At 38.4% G+C, this 20,812-nt stretch overlaps 3 protein-coding genes across 6 annotated transcripts in view; 2 read left to right on the top strand and 1 right to left on the bottom strand.

The window, feature by feature from the left end:
- zgc:158766 (uncharacterized protein LOC100009641 homolog) overlaps nucleotides 1-10,889 on the top strand; it is a 29,612-nt gene extending 18,723 nt beyond the window's left edge. For 2 of the 3 annotated variants that reach the window (XM_044117651.1, XM_044117649.1), the window contains exons 7-24: nucleotides 109-195; nucleotides 417-533; nucleotides 822-920; nucleotides 1,303-1,445; nucleotides 1,521-1,659; nucleotides 1,759-1,881; nucleotides 2,229-2,381; nucleotides 2,667-3,538; nucleotides 3,632-3,881; nucleotides 4,687-4,776; nucleotides 4,884-5,102; nucleotides 5,257-5,427; nucleotides 5,509-5,686; nucleotides 6,517-6,633; nucleotides 7,035-7,316; nucleotides 7,670-7,905; nucleotides 9,124-9,186; nucleotides 10,556-10,889. In XM_044117651.1, coding sequence (XP_043973586.1) covers nucleotides 109-195; nucleotides 417-533; nucleotides 822-920; nucleotides 1,303-1,445; nucleotides 1,521-1,659; nucleotides 1,759-1,881; nucleotides 2,229-2,381; nucleotides 2,667-3,538; nucleotides 3,632-3,881; nucleotides 4,687-4,776; nucleotides 4,884-5,102; nucleotides 5,257-5,427; nucleotides 5,509-5,686; nucleotides 6,517-6,633; nucleotides 7,035-7,316; nucleotides 7,670-7,905; nucleotides 9,124-9,168 — 3,321 coding nt within the window. In that variant the 3' untranslated portion in view covers nucleotides 9,169-9,186; nucleotides 10,556-10,889. The remainder of the gene's footprint in view (nucleotides 1-108; nucleotides 196-416; nucleotides 534-821; nucleotides 921-1,302; nucleotides 1,446-1,520; nucleotides 1,660-1,758; nucleotides 1,882-2,228; nucleotides 2,382-2,666; nucleotides 3,539-3,631; nucleotides 3,882-4,686; nucleotides 4,777-4,883; nucleotides 5,103-5,256; nucleotides 5,428-5,508; nucleotides 5,687-6,516; nucleotides 6,634-7,034; nucleotides 7,317-7,669; nucleotides 7,906-9,123; nucleotides 9,187-10,555) is intronic. The other variant, XM_044117650.1, reaches the window with a different exon arrangement.
- si:ch211-269k10.4 (uncharacterized protein LOC100150242 homolog) lies at nucleotides 10,818-17,953 on the bottom strand. Of its 2 annotated transcripts, none has more exons than XM_044117654.1 (6): nucleotides 17,648-17,953; nucleotides 15,536-15,726; nucleotides 11,975-12,094; nucleotides 11,819-11,875; nucleotides 11,615-11,722; nucleotides 10,818-11,490 (listed from the first exon to the last, which is right to left on the bottom strand). In XM_044117654.1, exons 2-6 carry the CDS (start codon nucleotides 15,710-15,712, stop codon nucleotides 11,398-11,400), a joined length of 555 nt encoding a protein of 184 aa, XP_043973589.1. In that variant the 5' UTR covers nucleotides 15,713-15,726; nucleotides 17,648-17,953; the 3' UTR covers nucleotides 10,818-11,397. The 2 variants fall into 2 exon arrangements, with proteins under 2 accessions (XP_043973589.1, XP_043973590.1); XM_044117655.1 differs by lacking the exon at nucleotides 17,648-17,953 and adding an exon at nucleotides 15,802-16,261 and having other exon boundaries at nucleotides 11,020-11,490.
- Nucleotides 17,954-17,967: 14 nt separating this feature from the next.
- Nucleotides 17,968-19,854, top strand: LOC122831462. The gene is made up of 7 exons (XM_044117652.1): nucleotides 17,968-18,092; nucleotides 18,174-18,339; nucleotides 18,463-18,555; nucleotides 18,650-18,706; nucleotides 18,938-19,033; nucleotides 19,116-19,244; nucleotides 19,331-19,854. Exons 1-7 carry the CDS (start codon nucleotides 18,061-18,063, stop codon nucleotides 19,358-19,360), a joined length of 603 nt encoding a protein of 200 aa, XP_043973587.1. The 5' UTR covers nucleotides 17,968-18,060; the 3' UTR covers nucleotides 19,361-19,854.
- The last annotated feature ends 958 nt before the right edge of the window (nucleotides 19,855-20,812 follow it).

Below are 20,812 nucleotides of genomic sequence, written 5' to 3'. Positions count from 1 at the left end.
CTTTTCTCTATGTGATGTAAGATTGTCTAACTTTTCTCTCATTGTGAGAAACCTATATGGGAATATAATGCATTGTTTTCAATTGGAGTTTTTCCTTGATTTTCTCAGGCTTTAGTACCAAATGCACTTTATTCAATCCTGTTCTTGGTGGACAAAGATGGATCAGCCAAACTGGACAGGGATATTGGTGTACAGGTAAAAGTGACGTCTAATTGTTTTACTTATTTATACGTCTGAAAGATATCTGGTTGTTCCTCATTCATCTTTTCACTGCATGATCTGCTGACTGAGATTAGCTGCATGCAGGAATTGACCTGCAGGCATTTAAATCTGCTTTTCCTCTGAGGCGAGACTAGCGGCATGCTCTTGACTCAGACGGGTTTTTTTTTTTTTTTTCTTTTTTCTCCTTGGCACAGATTGAGACACTTTCGTCCCTGAAGGCACTGCTGAAGCACATCGACCAAACCCAGCTGACACGAGACCTGGAGGGCACCTATCATTACGACCACAACCACTGGATCGGCTTCAGACAAGTGCGTCTGACGCAGGCACCTTTTCTGTTGCCAGAATCGTAAATACATCTGTTAACCCAGCTTTACAAGGCTCAAGAAGCTTTAAAAAAAGTTTTCTTTTTGGTTGTTGGCATTATTTAGTTTTTTATTGCAAATAAAAGTACAAAGGAAGATCATTGTAATGTTCCAAACAATTATAGGGAAAAGCCTGCGAGCTTGTTGAAGCATGATTGGTTTCACGTGTGGCAATAGTTAATGCTGTTAATCCATCCGGCTGTCTCGGTTTGTTTTCTTTTCTGTTCCCTGTAGAAAATTGAGCCCTTTGCCAGCAGCTGCAGTGCAGCCATCAGCTTCCTCCAGGAGTCCATCAGGACTCTGAGTGTTTCTGGAGACCTCAAGACCTCTCAGGTAAAGCACTCACTTGAATACAATAAAACGCTTTGTGCCTGTGAAACATCTGGGAGGTCCCTAGGGGGACAAATTTGGGTGACTGATGTTTTTTTCTTAACCCTGACTTTATTATTTAACACACAGTGCCATGCAAAAGTGTTCCCCCTCTTTGCCTCTGAAAGGGTGGTTTTACAAAGTATTGATTCGTAGCAGCTAAATAAAAAAATGCACACCACACTTGGTATATTTTTATTAGTAAATAACTGACAACCATGTTACTCCCCTATTACTTCACTACTATGAACATCTTTGTGTAAGTCTGTCTGATAAAATTCCAACAAAATGTAGAGAAGTGTGTGTTTGTGTCAGTAAATGTGAAATCCGTTCATTTGCCACTCAGGAGGTGTCTGAGGTGTTGGAACGGCAGAGGCATCTCATGAAGAGTGTACTAGACGACACGCATCTGAACAGACTGCGTCTGGAAGGAGGAACTGTTCTCGCTCGCATCAGGAAGGAGGAGGCGTGTGAGAATGAAAACTACAGGTACAATTAGACCACAACTTGGGACTCGTGACGTGAAAATGTAAATTACCAACTGCAGTGACTTTTGCTTTTCAGAGATGCAATTGAGATGTTGAATGCACTCTACAACCAAGTAGATGAAGAGGTTCATGAACTGGTAATCCTGTCCAACAAGTCGCAGAAAGAGTTGGAGGATCTGCTGGAGCTTCACAAGTTTGAGGAGCAGACACAACAGGTGAGTTCAGATTCAGACATCCCTTTCCACCAGATTCTTATATAATGTTTGATGTTGATAACAAAACTACTTGGATGAACAATGTGTTTTTTTTTCTAGATAAAGCGCTGGTTTAGCTTAGAGGAAGAGAAGCATCTTCTACCTCTGGAATCTGTAACTTTGTCTACAGACAAAATAAAAGAGATGAAGGAGAGTTTGGAGCAGTTTCTGGAGGAGTCGGAGGTAAATAAAAACTAAAAAAAACAAACAAACCAACCTCTGCATGGTTCTGTAGAATCATGTTATGGTAGACATGAGGAGTCAGTATCTTACCTACAGTATTACCTTGAAAAGGAAAATAAACACTTAAAGTCTAAAACCTATTCCAGTTTTCCTCCCATTCAGAGAAGCCTTCGGCTTAACACTTCCATGCAAATTTTTTACCAATTCTCCAATTCTGTTGCCTGCTGCATATAGTATACTGACTACTCATGTCTTTTCATTGAAAGCCCACCTGAAAAATCCAAACTATTTCCTACAGGCTGTTCTGAGACACGTCATTCTCATGCATTTTGTTTTTTCTCTGACAGTTCCAGACGAGGCTCCTGAAACAGAATCCCAGCTCTCTTCCAGAATCGGCTCCTTGCAACTTTAAACAACGTCTGGGGTCCGTCTTAAGCAGAGTACAGGAGAGGAAGGCTAAGTTAGAAGTCCTAACTAACCTGTACGAGTTCTATGACTCGGTGAGTTTCAGAAATCATTTTTAAATTCTGCCTAAAGTCAAGTGATATGTTAGTATATTTTTCCTAGACATACAATTTTAAGAAAATATATTCATATTTAATTCACTATGCATTGCTATGAAAATTATACAGAATTTTTTCTTGTTTTTTCCTCATTTTTGTCACAGTTAAATGTTTCAAATTATCAAATCAATAGCAGCCATTAGTAATTTGAATAAACTCAAAAGGCAGCTTTCATCTTATGCTTTTGTTCTACAAGTGAAATGCTTTCCCTCACGTGGTTAGGCGCAGCAGTGGATAGAGCACTGTCGGGATTATTTCCACCAGCTGAGTTTGGACAGCCCCGATCAGACATTTTCACCGTCTGTGGTGAAAATCCTGCAGGATTACTGCACGGAAGCATCTAAATTCTCCATGGACAACTTCAGCACTCTCAACAACATGGTACTCTCGCTGGAGTGCCCCCAGCAGCTGCAGCAGTGGAACTCCATGTGGCACAAATGCCAGCAGACCAAACGGCAGCTGGAAGCGACGCTGGCTCGAGTCTCGATGTCAGACCAGAACCCCAGCGCTGTCGGCACGGGGGATTCCTTACCGGCTGCAGAAAGCTGTGTGGTGCCCCCAGAACATCCCGGAGCTAATGGATGTCTGCACTTACCTGGAGCTATTACCTCACTTACATTTGAGGACAGCAAGAGTCTCTCTGCTGAATCTTTTTCGAGGAGCCCCTCCGGCTCCATCTCGTCTCCATCGCACTTCAGGTTCCCCGTGGACAGAGAAGACAAGCTGGGCCAGAGCTCATGCACTCTCGATGACACGGACAGCGACTGCACCATAGACTCGACCGTCTCCTGCCACTCTGAGCCAGTGTACTCCAAGGCCACTCGGCTTCGAAAGCACCCGATGAAGAAGATCATGAAGAAGACCATGAGCTACGAGCTGACCCCGAGGGACGGCGGCCACTCAGACATCAGCCACGTTCACGGCTACACGGGGGTCTACATTAAGGGCTTGGAGGTTGCCAATAACGTGTCGGCAGAGAAGAAGCTGCTGAGGCCCGATGTGACCAGTCCCGCTCTGGGACGCAGCCGCAGCATGTCCACACCTTCAAGGACACACAACCGACGCAGTGAAGGAGATGGCAAGAAACAGAGCAGGTGACGGTATAACCCAGTTATTCTGGCAATAACTTCACATTAACACAGTAAGTTGTGGTATGTGCTTATCATTCATATGTTTGTGTTTCCCAGTAAAGTTCAGCACATCATGGATGAAATGATTTCCACAGAGAGGGAGTACGTTCGCTCTCTCAGCTACATCATTGAGCACTATTTCCCCGAGATGGAGCGTCTTGACTTGCCGCAGGACCTGCGAGGGAAGCGCAGCATCATTTTTGGGAACCTGGAAAAACTGTGGGACTTCCACAGCCAGTACTTCCTGAAGGAGCTGGAGGCCAGCGCTCACTCTCCGCTGAGCATCAGCAGCTGTTTCCTGCGACATGTAAGTGGAGGTCTCTGTAAAAGCGCCCTGAGTGAGAATGAGATGTAAATCAGGTCAAAGCTCTCTTAAAATAGATGAAAATGTACAAATGATAGATTTATTTATTAGGAAATAAATGTATCAACAACTGAAAGATGAAATTTGTCAAAATACTATATAGCATACTTTACTACTAATGTATATAGTACACTAGTAGTATATACACTTCTAGTGTAGTGTAGAAAAAAAAAATATATTACATATGAATAAGAAAGTTTTAAAGCAATTTATCATATATAATTTAAAGAGGTTGAAATATAGAATTAAATTACATTATTATTTCAGTTCATGTGCTTAGTTTTTATTTTTCAAATTCATTGAATCTATATGTCATGTTCTTTGTTTTTCTATTAATTGTGATCCTTATTTCAGTTTTTATAATTTTTTTTTTTTTATTTCCCACATTTTATTTGCACGTTTTTTTTTTTCCTGCCCAGTTGTTTATCCTTATCTCAGTTTTACATTTTTCCAAAATTTTTCAGGTTTTGTGGTTTCCATTATTTTTTCTTTCTAGAATTCTTTAAGTTTTTAGCTTTAATTAGTAATAAAAATTTATAGGTTCTGTGTTTTGATTTTTACTTTGTAAAATTCTACTTAAGGAATCACTGGATTTAGGTACGTAATTAGAAATAGTTTCTAATTTGTCTACAATTCATGTGCCTCCCAGCATCCTCTGAGGTCTTGGTCTTTTAATGTGTTTGTCAGCTGAAGTGACAGCGTGCTCTGTGATGTAGACGTTGTGGTAACTGATTCACGTTGGGTGCAGGAGGATCAGTTTGGAATGTACGCTCTGTACAGCAAGAATAAGCCGCAGTCGGATGCTCTGCTCAGCAGCCATGGCCATGAGTTCTTTAAGGTGCGTTTAAAACTGCTCTGGTCACATTCCTCGTGAGCTACAGGTCACATCACCAGAAACCTGTTGATAAAAACGCTTGAACTGCCTTCCTCTCTCTGTTTGTCTAGAATAAGCAGCTGGAGCTGGGAGACAAGATGGATTTGGCGTCCTACCTGCTGAAGCCCATTCAGAGGATGAGCAAATACGCACTGCTGCTCAAAGATCTGATAAAGGAGTGCAGCTTCTCTCAGGAGCTGAGTGACCTTCGCACTGCTGAGGAGATGGTGAGGTTTCAGCTTCGCCACGGGAACGACCTGCTGGCGATGGACGCAATCCGTGGCTGCGATGTGAGTACCCAGGGAATTCGATCACATCTCTATAACTAAGGTGACTGAGGGGTCATCAGAGCTATTTTCTGAAATAGAAGTCATCTTGTTTTCGTCCTATGAGGAACTGCATTGTTCTCTGTGACGCATGTGAGCGGCCATGTTTCCTCTCCAGGTGAACCTGAAAGAGCAGGGTCAGCTCCGCTGCCAGGATGAGTTCATCGTTTGGTGTGGACGCAGGAAATACCTTCGCCACGTCTTCTTGTTTGAGGACCTCATCCTCTTCAGCAAGACCAAGAAAATAGAGGGAGGATACGACATTTACATCTACAAGCAGTCCTTCAAAGTAAGATTTCAGGGTTTTTCAAACGCATTTCTGTCATTGTTGACTGACTTGAGTTAAACTTTTCTGTGTTTTTCTGTGCAGACAGCAGAAATAGGTATGACGGAAAATGTTGGTGACAGCGGCCTTCGCTTTGAGATCTGGTTCCGTCGGAGGAAGTCCCAGGACACGTTTATACTCCAGGCCAGCTCGGCTGAGGTCAAGGCAGTGTGGACGGCTATTATTGGGAAGATCCTCTGGAGGCAGGCCCTCAGAAACAGAGGTGGGTTAAAAAGTCAAATAAAAAGTGTCCATACAGCACATAAAATCTGTGACTATTTTTATACCAATTTGCTAAAAACAAGTTAAAAAAAATTGCTAAGTTGTTCACCATGACTAGATAATGTTAGGAGAAGGAAGGATGTGTTTCCACCAATGTCAAAGATGTGAAAAAAGATTTTTCTGTCCTAACATCACAAGCTGTAAACATGCTTTACTGAACTCTCCATGTGCAATAATGTCAAATTCTTTCTGCAACAAACCCTCCAAAAAGGCTCAGAGTGAAACGATGCATCTCATGTCACTGTTCTGTATGGCAGAGGATGTGTCATGCTGTGGACCTATTACTGTTTTATTTTTTTATTTCATTCAGACAATAATAAATATGAATAATTCACATAACAGCTAAAATAAATGCTTGAAAAGGAGCAAAAAATATAACTTTTAACTTAGATATTTCTTATGTATACTTATGGATTGCATGACCTCTTGTGACCTCTGCCAGAAAAAAAGGAAAATGGGTCTTCATTTGGTTGTTCAGCAGGATGATAATTCAAAACATACAATCGTATTATATGACTATACTTTATTTTTAACTGGATCCAAGTTATTCTTCCAGTAGCAATTTTCTTCCATCCGACATGGATTCATTTCATCCTTTCCAGTTTGTATTTCTTGTGCTAAGATCTTTTATATTCTTGGAGTATATTTTAACTTTCATCCATACAGATGTCTCAAAAAATTATTTAGAATTTCTGTGATTGTGACCTGATTCTTTTCAGGTGAAAATAATGTTCAATTTTTTTTTGTTTTTTTTGTTTTTATTCACCGTAGAGCTGCGTATGCAGGAGATGGTTTCCATGGGGATCGGTAATAAACCTTTCATGGACATTAAGCCCAGTGATGCAGCCATCAGTGATAGAGCCATTGACTACATCATGAAGGGGACAGGTGAGCTGTGCTCTTTTAATCTGATTTTACTTTAGATTTTTCCAAGGACAGGTTCTGTAGAGAAGGTGAGTGGTCAACATTTTATCCACACTATCCGTCTTTTTAGACTCATTCAAATAACTTCATTTTTAACCAGTCGAAGTAAATGTGCAAAGAAAATGTGTAAAAACTTAAAACAAATCAACCGTTTGAGAATGAATGTTTTTAACACCCAGTTACTCTCTGATTGAACTCTAGAGAACAGCTGCATCAAATATCATAAAGTTTAAACTTTTTTTTTTTACTAAAGCCAAATCCAAATTATCTTTAGAAACATTGCCTAATTCATGTCAGAAAATTAGCTTCCTTTACTTTTGCCTTTTCAATTCAGGCATCGTCCCTGTTCTCCTTTCTACACACAGAGTGTCGGACGCGGGCGTCCATCGCGGTGTCGTCGTTCGATCACTGCGCCGCGTTTAAGAGGCCCCACTCCACCATCTCCAACAGCAGCACCTCCTCCTCCAGCAGCCAGTCGTCCTCCTCTCTTCTGGGCTCCCTCAACCTCCATCTGTACGCCTCGCCGTCCCACCCTCACCCATACCTGTACCCGATGGGCAGCGTGGCGTCCTTCGCCCAGTGGCCGTATGACTGCATAGAGGAGGACGAGCTGGAGCAGGACGTCGTCAGCAGCAGGCCTTCCTTGAGTCAGTGGCAACTTGATTTGGATGTTTAGATAAAATAGTTTAGTTAGATTTTAAAAGTTATTACAGTGCTCATTTTTTTTATTATTATTATTTCCGATTTGCTTTTTCTTCTCCCTTTTTTTAACTCTCAAAGCATTTACTGAAAAATTGACAGGATAAAAAATAGAATAATGTTTTTCAGATTTTTGTTCCCCAAAGTGTCTTCTTTGGTGCTGCCACTAGGAGCTGCCAAACGCAGACACATGCCGAAGCTTTAACTCCGTCGCAGTCCGTGTGAAAAATGAAAACTTTTTGCCTTCAAATATTTGATACTTTCTTTCTTCAACAACATACTCTGCGTGTTTCTGTGCCAGTTACTGAGGGCTCGGAGACGTCGTCCTCCCAGTGCAACTCCAGTGACAGCGTAACAGGGCTGAGCACCCTCACCATCCCTGGACCTCCCGGTGTCGTCATGGAGACGTTTAACAACACCAACAACGAGTCGCCTGATTTCCTCTGCTCCTCCACGCCCGCTCCCTCCATCACCTCCACGCCGATGTTCCACAAAGATGAAGACCTCCAGCCGCACGGCACCAAGTTCATCACAGCAGTAAGTGTCTGACTGACTGTTTTTTTAGGCCTTTTTATCTGAAGTCACACTCTGTGCTGTAGAAGAGCACATTTCTCCAGGGATTTCTTTTCTAACGGTGCTCTTTAGCTGGGGGTTATGTCTTCTGACTTGCTCCAGTCCAAAGAAACATTTTTGCCCCTGATGCTACTAAATAAAATTTGTCTAGAGCTGGAAAACCTGCTTGAGGCTTAGAGGAAAAACTAGCTTATTGAGTTTTAGGAATATCTGATATTTAAAATGTGTCCAATTTTACTTCTCTTTTGTATTTTGATCAAAAATTGTTAGTGCCAGATGATGAAAAGCTTATGTAACATTATTTGCTCATTTTTGGCCAAAATAAAGCCACAATGTGGAGCCTGGAGATCTCTGCAGAAGTGCCTGAAGTGTAATACAGTTTGATGAAAGTGTTGATCCAACATTTCCCGTAAATCTTCTTTACAGTATGATGAGGATAAATTATCTAAGTTAGTGAATACGTGGGAATTTTTATCACACATTCATGTTCTTTATTTTTGCACTTTCTGTAGCATTCTGATCATTCGAGGTTCATGTTATGATTCATTCAAATGAAGACACAGAAGAGCAAACCGTTAAATGATACTGCAAGTCGTCATCAGTTTTTTTCCTTTTGTGTTTTCTGGCAGAAGTTTTGCTTTTAAGAGCTACAAAAAAGTCAGAAGAAAGAACAGAGGAGAGATTTCAGTATTTTAACATTCAGCAAGACTAAAGACGACATTGTTTGGATGCAGCCACTGATAACAGCCAGAGTATCACTCAGAGCCAGAGCTTTCGTTTTAGCCTGTAACTAAGGCTACACATCATTATCATATTGAGGGATTTTAAATTAAGGCTTTTATTGATGTTTTTGAATTGTTCCTTTTTTTTCAAGGACTGATTGAAGCAAACTATAAAGAACTTTAAAAGTGAGAATTGGATGCAGTTTAAATTTAATGTTGTTTTTAGTACTAATATAGTAACAGTTAGAATAATAATTATTAATATACAATTATTGTTGTTGTTATTGTATTATTAATCATTTGACAAGTTTATACTTACAGTTTTGGGTCGTTATTAAAAGAACTAGCTCCACTGTAAGTTAATTTTCTCCCTGGAGGTTTAGATTGGGGCTTTAGATTCTTGTTGAGGCTTTAGATTCTCACACCACTTCTATTTCCATTGCTGTTCTGCTTTTACCAGAGAGCAGCCACTCATGTAGCGGTCGGCCTCTCCACAGTAGTCTGACTGGTGAGGGTTAGCCCTGTAAGTAACCTCAGTCACAGCAGTGGACTCTTTCCAACCACATTAACTCCTGACCTGAGTACTAATCTAAGTAAATGTGTTTGGGTTTGTTTTTTTTGTGTCGATGTTCATGTTGCATGATGGTGTGTACAGATGAATTCAGCAGACTCTTTCTCTGTCTGGCTGTGTGTTCCTGTGAGCTTCTTGGCTTTCTTTTGCCTCATTCTTCTGTTTTTCTCTGCGGGTCCAACATCAGGGGGAAAACACAACCCACCAGAGAAGCTCATGTTCCACATGTTTGAACGCATGCTGTCGTGCATCTGTGTTTTACGGCCTGGCAGCGCATAGAAATGTATTGTTTTTGAGTAAAACCATTCAACCTGTTCAACCGACTGCTGTAGAAATAAAAAATGAATTCTAGAACGGTCAGCATTAAGAACAATTTATGTATTTTTTAAAAATAGTTAACTTCTCTGTCTTTGCCCTGATTTAAATACACAAATATCATTATATAGATTTTTATTTTGTTGTATTAATTCATAATTTCTTCTTACGGTTTAGGCATACAGTACAGACCAAAAGTTTGGATACGAACTTTTGGTCTGTACTGTATATTTGTATTATGTTTGGTTAATTTTTTTAAAACATTTGTATTCATTTATCTATTTTTTTTATTTTCATCCTTGATCTCCTTACCAATTAAAAATATACCATGCACTCCATGAGATTATTCTTATTTTTAGTTTTAGTTAGTTCTAGAGTGTATTATTATATATATTATACACTTATAAACTAAAGCAAACTTCAAATGTGAATGGAAGCAACTAGATCTTTTTAAAATAGTATTTAAATCAAAAGTAAAGAGCAGAAATAAAGAGACTGAAGGAGGTTCAAAAGGTAGGAGTTTGTGAGTGAAAATTTGAGAATTCCTGAATGTAGTGAAAAGCGCTTTGGAGACGAGATAAACCGCCTTGCAACTGCACACCATTTTCCATTTAAATTAATTTCAAGTAAAACAAAAATCTATTATTATTCTCCAGAATTGTCTTTAGCCGTTAATTGTTGCACGATAACACAGAAACTAGTACTTATCTCTAGAGGAGAAAGCTTTATGAGTATAACTTTTATTAGTAATAATATTGCGCAACTAATACTTTTTATGCACAACCTCAAATGAAGCTTATTTTAGTGACACTCACACATCACATTATCTTGTAAAGGACTGTTTGACGAGATGTTTTCCTTCCAAAAACTCTGCTTTGTCCTTGTTTAGCATGTCCAGCGCTGCATGTTCACCTAAGTAGAAGTTTTACTGCTGTAATGTGTGTATTTTTGATGTATAGTCATTGAAGCTATTTATGTTTCTTTTCTCTCTCTTTTTTTTTTGCAGTTGTGAAGTTTTCAACAGCAAATTTCACACAAGAGAAAAAAGAAGATGAAAATAAGAAGGACTTGATTTTTGGAGCACTAAGACTTTAATTAAACTGAAACAGAAAAATAGCATTTTATGACAATACTGTAACTGACTTAGACTAACAGATGATGTCATGTTTCTGTCATGGTACGTCAGAGGTCTGTACATTTGATTCAGTGAGATAGTTATGTGTTTATATTGTAGATGTATTTTGCAAATAAAGTAGAAGACACTTTCAGGCAGTGCTGCATTGTATTCCCGTGACTTCTGAGTTACACGTTTGTACAGATTAATAAAAAGTTTAAAGCTGTTTCTGCGTTTTTTTTTCCTCCGACACATTAAAGATTGCAGCTGAAGCTTTTTATTATTTTATTTTTTTGGCTAATAAAGACAGAAGTGTGAATGTGCGACTTTGCCTCACAACAAGTGACAAAAACGTTTCCACTGCTAGAGTGTGAACACGAAACCACACAAAGAGCCCTCTGGGTACAGACACAATGCAAAGGGAGAGCCGATATCACCGTTACTCAAAAGCGATGCAGAGTTAAAATGTGGTTTATGCTCTCACATGAGGGGAAACTGACGTTTGGTTGCCGCAGCTCTTGCGTTTTGCAGTCCATGTCAAAAACATCAGACGCAGACCACAGCCCGGGCTGCGCTGCAGGGGCTTTTGCTCTAGCACAGGCAACAGAGTTAAAGCCACACATGAAAGCATAAAAGGTGTCACTGTCTCCTCTAAAAGCGCGCAGTTCCACAGTTCCCTGTGCACAAATAGCTTCCCTGTAACACGATTCATTTAAACAATACAAGCAGTTTAATCATTTTGCCTTTTTCTCTTTGAAGAACCAGAAGCAGAGGACTGCAGAGAGGAAAACCTCCAGTCCCAACACGCACAGCCCCATCGCTTCAATCTGTCACAAACAAAAAAACAAAACAAAAAAAACATCATTAATAAACAATATTGCCACAATGGAAATATTTATGTGAGCTTCTGCTGATAAATGTATTGGAATCAGTTGTGGTTGTTATTCTTACTCTCATAAATGGATCGTTTTGTGGATTCCACCGAGCCAGGTCGACGCTTATCAGAATTGCACCAATAATGGCTACAACAATGCAGCCACAGTTAACTGCAATTGACACCTGTGATGGCAAAAAGTCATGCATAGTTTTGTTTACATTTTTTTATAAATATATATACATAACTACTGTTGCTTCAAAAAGTTGTTAAAGTCTCACCATCAGCAACGCTGGATATTTGAACAACAAGTTGGAAACAAGTCCGGCTATTACAAACTGTAAGGAAGGAGAATGTAGACGTCAGACTTTCTTTTATTGCTGTATATATATATATATATATTTAATGATTATGTTCTGGTTGGCGCAACGACTTACAAGGGCTCCGGTCAGCTGTGAGACTCTGAAAAGACAGAAAAGGGACTGGTGCATTTCCTGAGTTGCAGCAAAGAGTATGCCCACTGCGACACTGAGGGTCCCGCTCATTATCTGCAGAGACTGAGAGAAAAAGGTTGAAAGTGAAGAAAAAAAAGATGTCGGCTAACACACTAAGAGGCCTTAAATGAGATCGGGTCGAAGATAAAGAAGATGACTGCAAGTAATAGCTACTATTAATAACATCGAACTGCGCAGATGGGTTACTTCAGTGGAAAAATACTCAGTTTTTAAGGAACGGGCAGTTTTGATGCAAGCAGTAGGAGACGTGTTTAATTTAAATGTAGCTACAATAAGAAATGGAAAATGATATTCCCTGTTATCTTGCAAGCAATACATAACGTGATCTTTATTAAGAGGTGGTAAGTAAAAACAACCTGCTGATCAGTGTCTGAGATGTATGTATGCATGTCAGTTCTTTGCGCAGTGGTGGGTTAATAAGTTTGCAGTACTTGCTGGTGAGATACGGGAAAGGATCCGTGAGGTAATGAAGTTGTTCTGCAGCAAGCTGCTCAACCCGATAAACAAATGTGATGAACAGAGAAAAATGCATCGGTGTCTAAATATGTTTGAAAGCAGAACAAATTATTTTGTTATGATGACCAAAAGATGAATGAAGAAGATTATTTTTCACACCTATTTTTTTGATGCACCAGAAATAAGTTATGATGCAGTAGCAAAGTATCAGATGATTTAAATGCAACTGGAAATTCACGCAATGTGCAAAAGTAAACACTTTAAATGTAGAAATAAGTAAAGGTTTAAAAAATAGATAAAATAAAATTTGTACTTATCATATGTTACTATCATAACCTGAAATGTGGGTTAGAAAATTATTTCAACATGTTCTGCAGCTTTTGAACAGATTTTCGTCCTAGAACTGCCCCACAGCATGATGTTGCTACCACTATGTTTCAGCGTGAGAATGGTGTGTTCAGGGAGATACGTAGTTTTTGTACTTTTGCATGTGTGGATATTTCTCTTTTGACCAGAGCATTTTCCTCCACGTTTCCTGTGCCCCTGTCACGGTTTGTAGTAACTTTAAACTAGACTTCTGATGACTTTCTGTCAACAATAGCTTTTCTCTTGTCAGTCTACCATAAAGTCCAGAGGATTTCACTTGTATAAACTCTGTAGATCTCTGCAGCTCCTCCAGAGTAACTGTGGTTTGTTGTAGTTTTGTTTTAGCTATATATTTTTCTGTAGACACAGAGGTAGAAGTAATTTTTGTGTGCATGATGTATGTGATCCAGTGATGTGTGTGAGAAACAAGAAGTCTAGCACACCCTGAGCAACAAACAGAAAGGGCTAAGTTAATGGGAGAAATAAAATCGAGTGAAATATGTAATGCAACAGTTTTCTTTCTTTAAATGCAGTTATGGAGTTCTGGACTATAATGTACGAAACTTCAGCCTTTGCATGTACATGAGACTCAATATGATCTAACCCATGAACTTCCTCTTGCTGCTGCCCAGAAGTACAGAAAAACCTCTCTGTGCTTCTTTTTTTCTCCGCCATGTTATCTCAGCCTAAATCTTGATCTCACTTTTGACTGTCAGATGAACTATTTAACAAAGTCTTGGTGCTTTGTCTTCTGAATAGGCGCAGCAGACCTGCAGTTTAGACTGACGGCTTCTCCTGCACACCTCCTAACGTTCTCGCCTTCGTACCGCATCTGAAAATCTCACCTCATGTAGTTGTCCTAGAAACGATTTTCTGATATGTAGGACAAATAAGCCTCCAGCTGTCACTGGTAAGCGATGTGTTGGCCGTCAGACTGTCAGTGTTTGTAACACTCTTTTGTCTGTTGAGCTCAGTGATCTAAGTTCACCTCACTGGCAGAATTTCTGAATTTTCAAGCAACTTGTTTACAGAAAATGAATTATGGGATAAAAACCTTTCTCTTGCTCAATGGTAAGTTGTCAACCAACCAAACCTGATCAAAAACGTACATAAGCAGTTCTTAGTACTGCCTGCTTTGACATCAATGACACCTTGCTGACAATTTAGAAAACTGGTAAAGTTCTTAGTCTCTTTAGATAGAAACAGGCGTTCCATCAAAATGAACAAAACCTTCATTTATTTTCTGTGGTACCTCAGGGAAAGTTTGACTTCTCTGTTTTGCAGGTATTGCTAAGTAGGTTCCATTTTTCTTCAGTATTTTCTAACATGCTCCTTCCATCTTGGTGTCAGTTTTAACTAAGATTTCTGTGCTTTTGTAGCTCAAATGTCCCCAGCTATCAATGATCCTCCTGAACGTGTAACAGTGTAGTAACGGTTGCACTTTAGTAAAGACTTATGGCTTCAGATTTAAAGTTACATTTTGGTCTTTTCACAATTTTGAGGCCAGTTTTGGTGCCGTTTGGTTACGGCTTTTGTTCTTTCTTCTTCCTCTCCGGACCATGCATCCGATAGCGTCTCCTTAATATGACATTTAGACTTATTTCTTAGAATCCTGCGTGTCATCTAAAGTTATTTATGTTTTCTTCTTTTTTTTAGAACCTGGGAAATTTTTCTGACAGTTGTGGCTAATTTTTTTATCCTAACCTTTCATAGCGACCGATAATGCAATAACAGCCAATAACATAATACTTGCCAACAAGGTAATAATCATTTTGAACCAATGTCAGTAATGTGTCACATTATTAAATTAAAAAGTTGCCGTTACTTCAGCTGGTAATGTGAGAATAAAATGGAAAATCCTATTTTTTCTTTTGCAGTTCACATATAACAATAGGTAAATTATTTTTCATAGTCAACATAAGCATTCAACAAGTGTATGTTCACTGTATTATATGCTGTACCGCTGCACCATCTCTTTAAATAAAGTATTTGATGTATTTTTGTACAGAAATTTATTTAGAATATTGTGTAGTTCCTTAAATGTTTTCATGTATAATTCAATATATGGAGGAATAAAATTCAACTAATTAACAAAAATTATTTTTGATAGATTGAAATGTTGAGAATAGTGGTAATTTGTTTACTTAGTGTATATTGACCAGTAACTGTACCAATTATCATGTAATTGAATTAAAAAACAATGACTGTGAAGTTATTATGCCACTGGCTTTATTGCATTTAAATTAGCAGAACTATCAAATTATTGACTATTATTACATTATTTTTTTATACATCATTGCTTAGTTTCAAAAGACTACTTTTCATTATGTCATTTTCTTATAAGGTTTAACTGTTTTCTCCCACAGAACCTTTGAAATGTAAATTTTCCAGACGGCTCAAAATCCCACACAAAGCCAGCGCAGCACTGGATGAAACATGCAGAGTCCATGAGTCCAGATAAATGTCCTATTTTTTAAATACTCAGCAGATAACCAGAAAGCTGGTGACCTTTAGTGTCTATTTCAACCACATGTATGAAGTTGTTGGTACATTATCAAATTTCCAGATTTTGCCAGATTTGATTTTGGTCGTATTATAATTTAAAAAGAGCAGACTTTTTTCTTTTTTTTTTTTTTTTTAACTTATTTTCCACATTCTTACCCCCAACACAGCTGGTTGTTTCTGGAGCAGGTTGTGCAGTTGACCTTTTTCTTCTGGCACCATCTCTGAAGCCTGGTAATATCGGATCTGACTCGGTGGAGGAGGAGGTTGTCTCCTTCCCATTTGCAGTGGCGTATCTTCCTCGTGGATGTCCATGTCAACATCAGCTGAGGCCATGGTGCTTCTTTAACCTAAAGAAATAAACTCAGAATTATCTATATAAATAGTGCTGTTTTTAAAAGTTTTTTTTTTTGTTTTTTTTTTACTTTTTTGACAGTTGCCAGACAGGAATGGCAAAAGAGTAGATCCCCAGGATGGTCTAGTCAAAGACTACACCCTCCGTAAATAAATGGGTCCGCTCTACCGCTGCGCCACGCGGTGCCTCCAATTTCTCTATTTATGTGCTTCTGTTTCATTTTAGCAGTGTTATCAAAATGTGACAATCACAGCTTCAAGATGTTGTCAGATTGGCCTGAAAAACTGCAGGTAAAGTTACACTTCAGTAAAGCAGAACATTAGAAATTCACTTAAATAATCAAACATATTAGGACAGATTAAGAGAAACAAAAAATACTGAGCGATTTAGTACATTTAGTGCTGTTAATTTTGATGGTTTATGTTTTCTGAAAAGTGAAAAATGTAACTAATGTTACAAAAAAGAAAAAATCATTTAAAAGGTGGAAATATTATGCTGTGTTCTCCACAATCTAACGGTCAACAGACGGGGTGCTGTGGTGGCGCAGGGGCAAAGCCACCACACGTATTGAGGCCTTAGTCCTCTTGGCGGTGGTCGCCGGTTCAATTCCTGGCCTGGTGATATTTGCTGCATGTCTTCCTCTCCCTCATTACCCTCTTTCCTGTTGAACTACTTTCAAATAAAGGCTGCGAGAGCCAACAAAACCTTTAAAAAAGATGGAGGAAATCAACGTCACAGAATCTGTCAGAAGAGTGCAAAACATCTACAAAATCCTTGATGCTATGAATCCAGAGTGGAGTTTCCACAATCGGTGATGTCAGGGAGAGTCATGTCATCCGCAGCTCTTCGCTCACTGTGTTGTGTCAAGTTCAACATCAGCACAGCCATCTAGCAGAAACTTTTAGACGACTTTATGCTTCACTTTGCTAACAAATCCTCTCAAGATACTGACTTTATTCATCAGAAAAACTGCCAAAAGTACCAACACCTGCTTTATTGACCATGGAAAAGAAGAAAGACTCCAAACTTAACAATGTATAGGACCTGAAGGCCACTATTAAAGCAACCAGAGCATCTTGAACCCCTCAGCAGGGCTACAAGCTCATCGCCTCCAAATCATTCTGCACTGACTGAGGCTTCGGGACAAACTGAGCATGGACATACTTCTGAGGAGGCCAACATTTGTTTTTATTAAACATCACATTTTGTTTCCTCTCTAATTGAGAAACTGGATGATAAATATCACTCGTTTTCTGATTAATCAATGTTATATAAGAGTTTCATTGTTTAAACTGAAATACTGAAATCAACAAACTTTTCAAACATTATCTGATTCATTGAAATGTTCTTGTATCTTGCACTCCAGTATGACATAGATTTAAGAAAAGAAAGACTTAACTAATTTACATATTTCTAGAACATAGAACGACTCCATATGATTTTAGAAAAAAGCAATTGTGAATAATAATTTTGACCTTCTATTTCCTGTTATTTAAGGTTGATCTGATAAATGCTTTTTATGTGGTTAATCCTAAGAGAATTTAGTCTTTGCATCGGAGTTCTTACAACATTTAAAATTGGAAGACATTTATATTATTGTTAGTTTGGTTCATAGGATAATTATGAAGAATGCATAAAATTCACACACTAATTTAGCTCATTTTTGATAAAACAAACAAACAAAAACAAAAATGGTACTAAAAACTGCAATAGCAAAACAACTCTTAACCAGAAATAAGAAACTTGTTAATGCTACAATATTTCATCACAAAATTTGCAACATAGCTTCATAATTAAACTCGCAAAAAAATAACAAAGATACATATTTTACACTCATAAACTGCTTGTAATGTAAAATTGTTCAATAAACCCCTCAGCCATTTTATTAGCAGAATTTTTTTTTCAAAACAACTTACCGCGTTTCACTCGAGAAGAATCTTTTTCGCTCTCTGTCTCAGGCCAGGCGTCGCTCTACAGACATTATTTTACTTCCCTAAAACACAAATGAGGTCATTAACCACGTTAACTTCCTCAGCCTGATACTCCTCTCTGCAAAACTGCTTCATTTAATCAAACTCTGTACTTTTGGCACTTTTTTATGTTTCCCTTACTGAAAAAGAAGCACTCTACAGAAATAAACTCATTCTGCATAAACAGTCCTGCCTTTTAAAAGTGTATATGTTTTTCTAAGTCTGTTTGGTTGCAAACCTTCATGTGGTTGTGAGAGATGGTGGGGGTGTTGCATGAAGGTTGGGGAGTCAGCGAGAGAGGAGAATTGACATTCGAGGTCATTTCCTCTTCGGACAAATGAGACAAAGCTGCAAATTTCATGTCTAAATCGAGCAAAGGAATGACGGAAAGGTGAAGCTGGTGTCAGTGGAGACTTTAGTACCTGATCACTGTCAGCAACATGAGCTGTATTAACATTTTATGGCTTTACAGGAAAATGAGGAAGACGTTTATTTGCAACGAGTCGATGATCATCACCATCCCAATCGGAAGCCTGAAGGACATTCAGGAGGGTCAGCTGATGCCGGAGAACTTCCACTGTGTGTTCAGGGACAACTTCAAGGTGTTGGTTGTTCGAGGAAAGCCAAAACCTCTGGGGGTGAGTTTCACTGACTTGTGCTGTAAATTAAATCATAGGGGACGTGCTTGTCTCTCAAAAGAATCCACAGATTTTTCTTTATTCACGTTACGTATTTATTTGTATTATTTTATTTTTCATTAGGCAGCTCAAGCCATTGCTGGTGTGTTTATTTTCGCTCTTGGGTGGATTTTGCCATCAGTGGGGACCTTAAATGTCACTATTCCAAGTGTTGTGGTAAAAATATTTTAAATGTACACACATTTAGCCATTTTGTTCATCTGATATGGTTATATTTCCACCCAATTAACATGATGTATTGTTTTGTTAGTTCTTGATCTCTGGCATGGTGTCCTTTGCTGCAGGGAAATGTCCGAACATGCATGTGGTAAGTCAAACGAATTATGATGAAAAAACATTCAAAGGAGTTCCTCTAAGAAAAGACAAAGAGTGATTATTTTTGGCACAGCTTCCATGAGAACAATGTGTTCATTTCAATTCTACTTATATAATGTTTCTAAATGGTGTGGTGGTTTAACTTCATGTAAAACCTTACAGCTTATGATGCATCTTGTGTTGCGTTATCTGAATGTTAACTCAGCTTTATTCCACTTTCCAGACCAAGCTATCGTTCTCCCTGAACATCGTCAGCTTCTTCTGGTCACTGGTGGCTTTTGGTCTCTGCATGAACATTTTTAATCCATGTTGTCACCCGGTACAGCACAAAATCAATGTGTTTCATTCTATCAAATGTTGCTCTTCGGGATGCTAAGTATTTGTTTGTCCACATTGTTTAGCATGGTCCGAGAATTGCTAATGGGATTATTGGCCTCATCTTAACTCTGCTGGTGTTTGAATGCATGATGGCGCTCTTCTTGATCTACTGGCTGAGTAAAGCTGTGTGCAGAGAACATTTCAACACCTTGGTATGTGTGTTATTTTCTTCATTGGTGTCTCTGCCGCATATATGAGAACATGTGGAGTCATTCATTTGCTTTGTTTTGCTCTGCAGCCCATCATATTGCTGAAGCAGGAGAACTGAATGATGAACACAGAAATAATCAACTCCTGTGTACGTTTTTATTTTGCTGCCTTTAACTTTTTTTTTTTTTTTTTTTGTGCTCAAAGGCAAATAGCAGGAAAGTCTGTTTAAAAGAACATGGAGATAATGTGTGTTCCAATACATTGCTGCTAATAATCACAGTATGCTTGCTTCTGTAAAGTTCCTATTGTATTTCAATCCATGGAATAAAATTGTAGAACAAGTTAAATGAGGAGTTCAAGTCAAAATTTAATACAATGTAAAAAAAAATATAGGTTCATCTGAAAATGCGTTACGAGTTTATGGGTTGGAGTTCAAGTTTCTTACTTCTTCCTGCAACTTTTTGAGCATGTTAAGATTATTGTGGTGTAAAAATATGTCTTTTGCATTCCTTGCTCCTGTGTGTGATTTTATACTTCTGTCACATTCAAAATAAATAATTTTCACTTACCTGTGGTAAAATAAATAAATGAATACTGAACTCTGTAACTATTAAAAAAATTCTACAACCTTGAGCGTTTTGCTTGTTCATATCATGTTTGTAAATCATCTTGTCACTTTTATCAACTTATCTCTGAATGTGGGTGGTTTGTTAATGGTTTGTCTTCTCACTGAACACAAAAAGAAAAAGAAAAAAAGACATAAAAATGTTTGATGTATAAGATGCATACTACCAATAGGCATTTGTTAAATTTTATTGATAATTAGAATAAATTACTGTCATTTGATCAACTGAAAAAAGATATTGTATTTGTTTATACAGGGGCAAATCTGAAAAGGGTGAAAAGAAGGCAATTGCCCCGCTAAAGTTTTTAACCATACATTAAAAACTAAACTCTTTTTTCCCCAGAAGCTTCTTATAGCCTTCAAATTAATTTAGCTTTATTAAGTTTTATACTAAATATAACGTTACGTCCCGTGCTGTCTCCCGCACACGCTGCTGTGTCACATTGAAATTAATGAGGCGCTCTGTCTGCAGCCCAGCAGGTAATGTTTTAATACACAAAGTCCAACTCAGTTTGCAAATGTCTGTCGAAGCTGAAGGACCGTCGCGGTTTAATACGTCCCTTATTGGCTTTTAGACAGTATGATTTTTAGGAGCTTTAGCAGAGTCCCCTAATTTTGCTTACAATAAACACAATAAAAGAACTGATGAACTACAGAAAAAAAAATAATTAGGGCTGTTTTTCCGATGTCTCTACAAGAGCAATGTCACATTAATGTGGTCACACATTTAAACTATTCTGCACACTTATTGTCAGACTGTGGAAATAAATAGGCTACAATGACAAAACGTGCTTGTGCGAATGAGCTAAATTCACACAATTTCATTTTGTCATAGATTTCTTATGAAATAGCAATTTAAAAAGAAAATGTGACACTTGCAAACTGCAGATGACCGCGAAGAGGATTTAAAAGTGGAGTCAAGCCTTGTTTGGTGGCACAAAATGG

This window comes from Gambusia affinis, linkage group LG05 (assembly GCF_019740435.1).
Source record: "Gambusia affinis linkage group LG05, SWU_Gaff_1.0, whole genome shotgun sequence".
Lineage (NCBI taxonomy): Eukaryota > Metazoa > Chordata > Actinopteri > Cyprinodontiformes > Poeciliidae > Gambusia > Gambusia affinis.
Note: the sequence above shows the minus strand (reverse complement) of the source record. Positions and strands in the feature narration are given on the sequence as shown.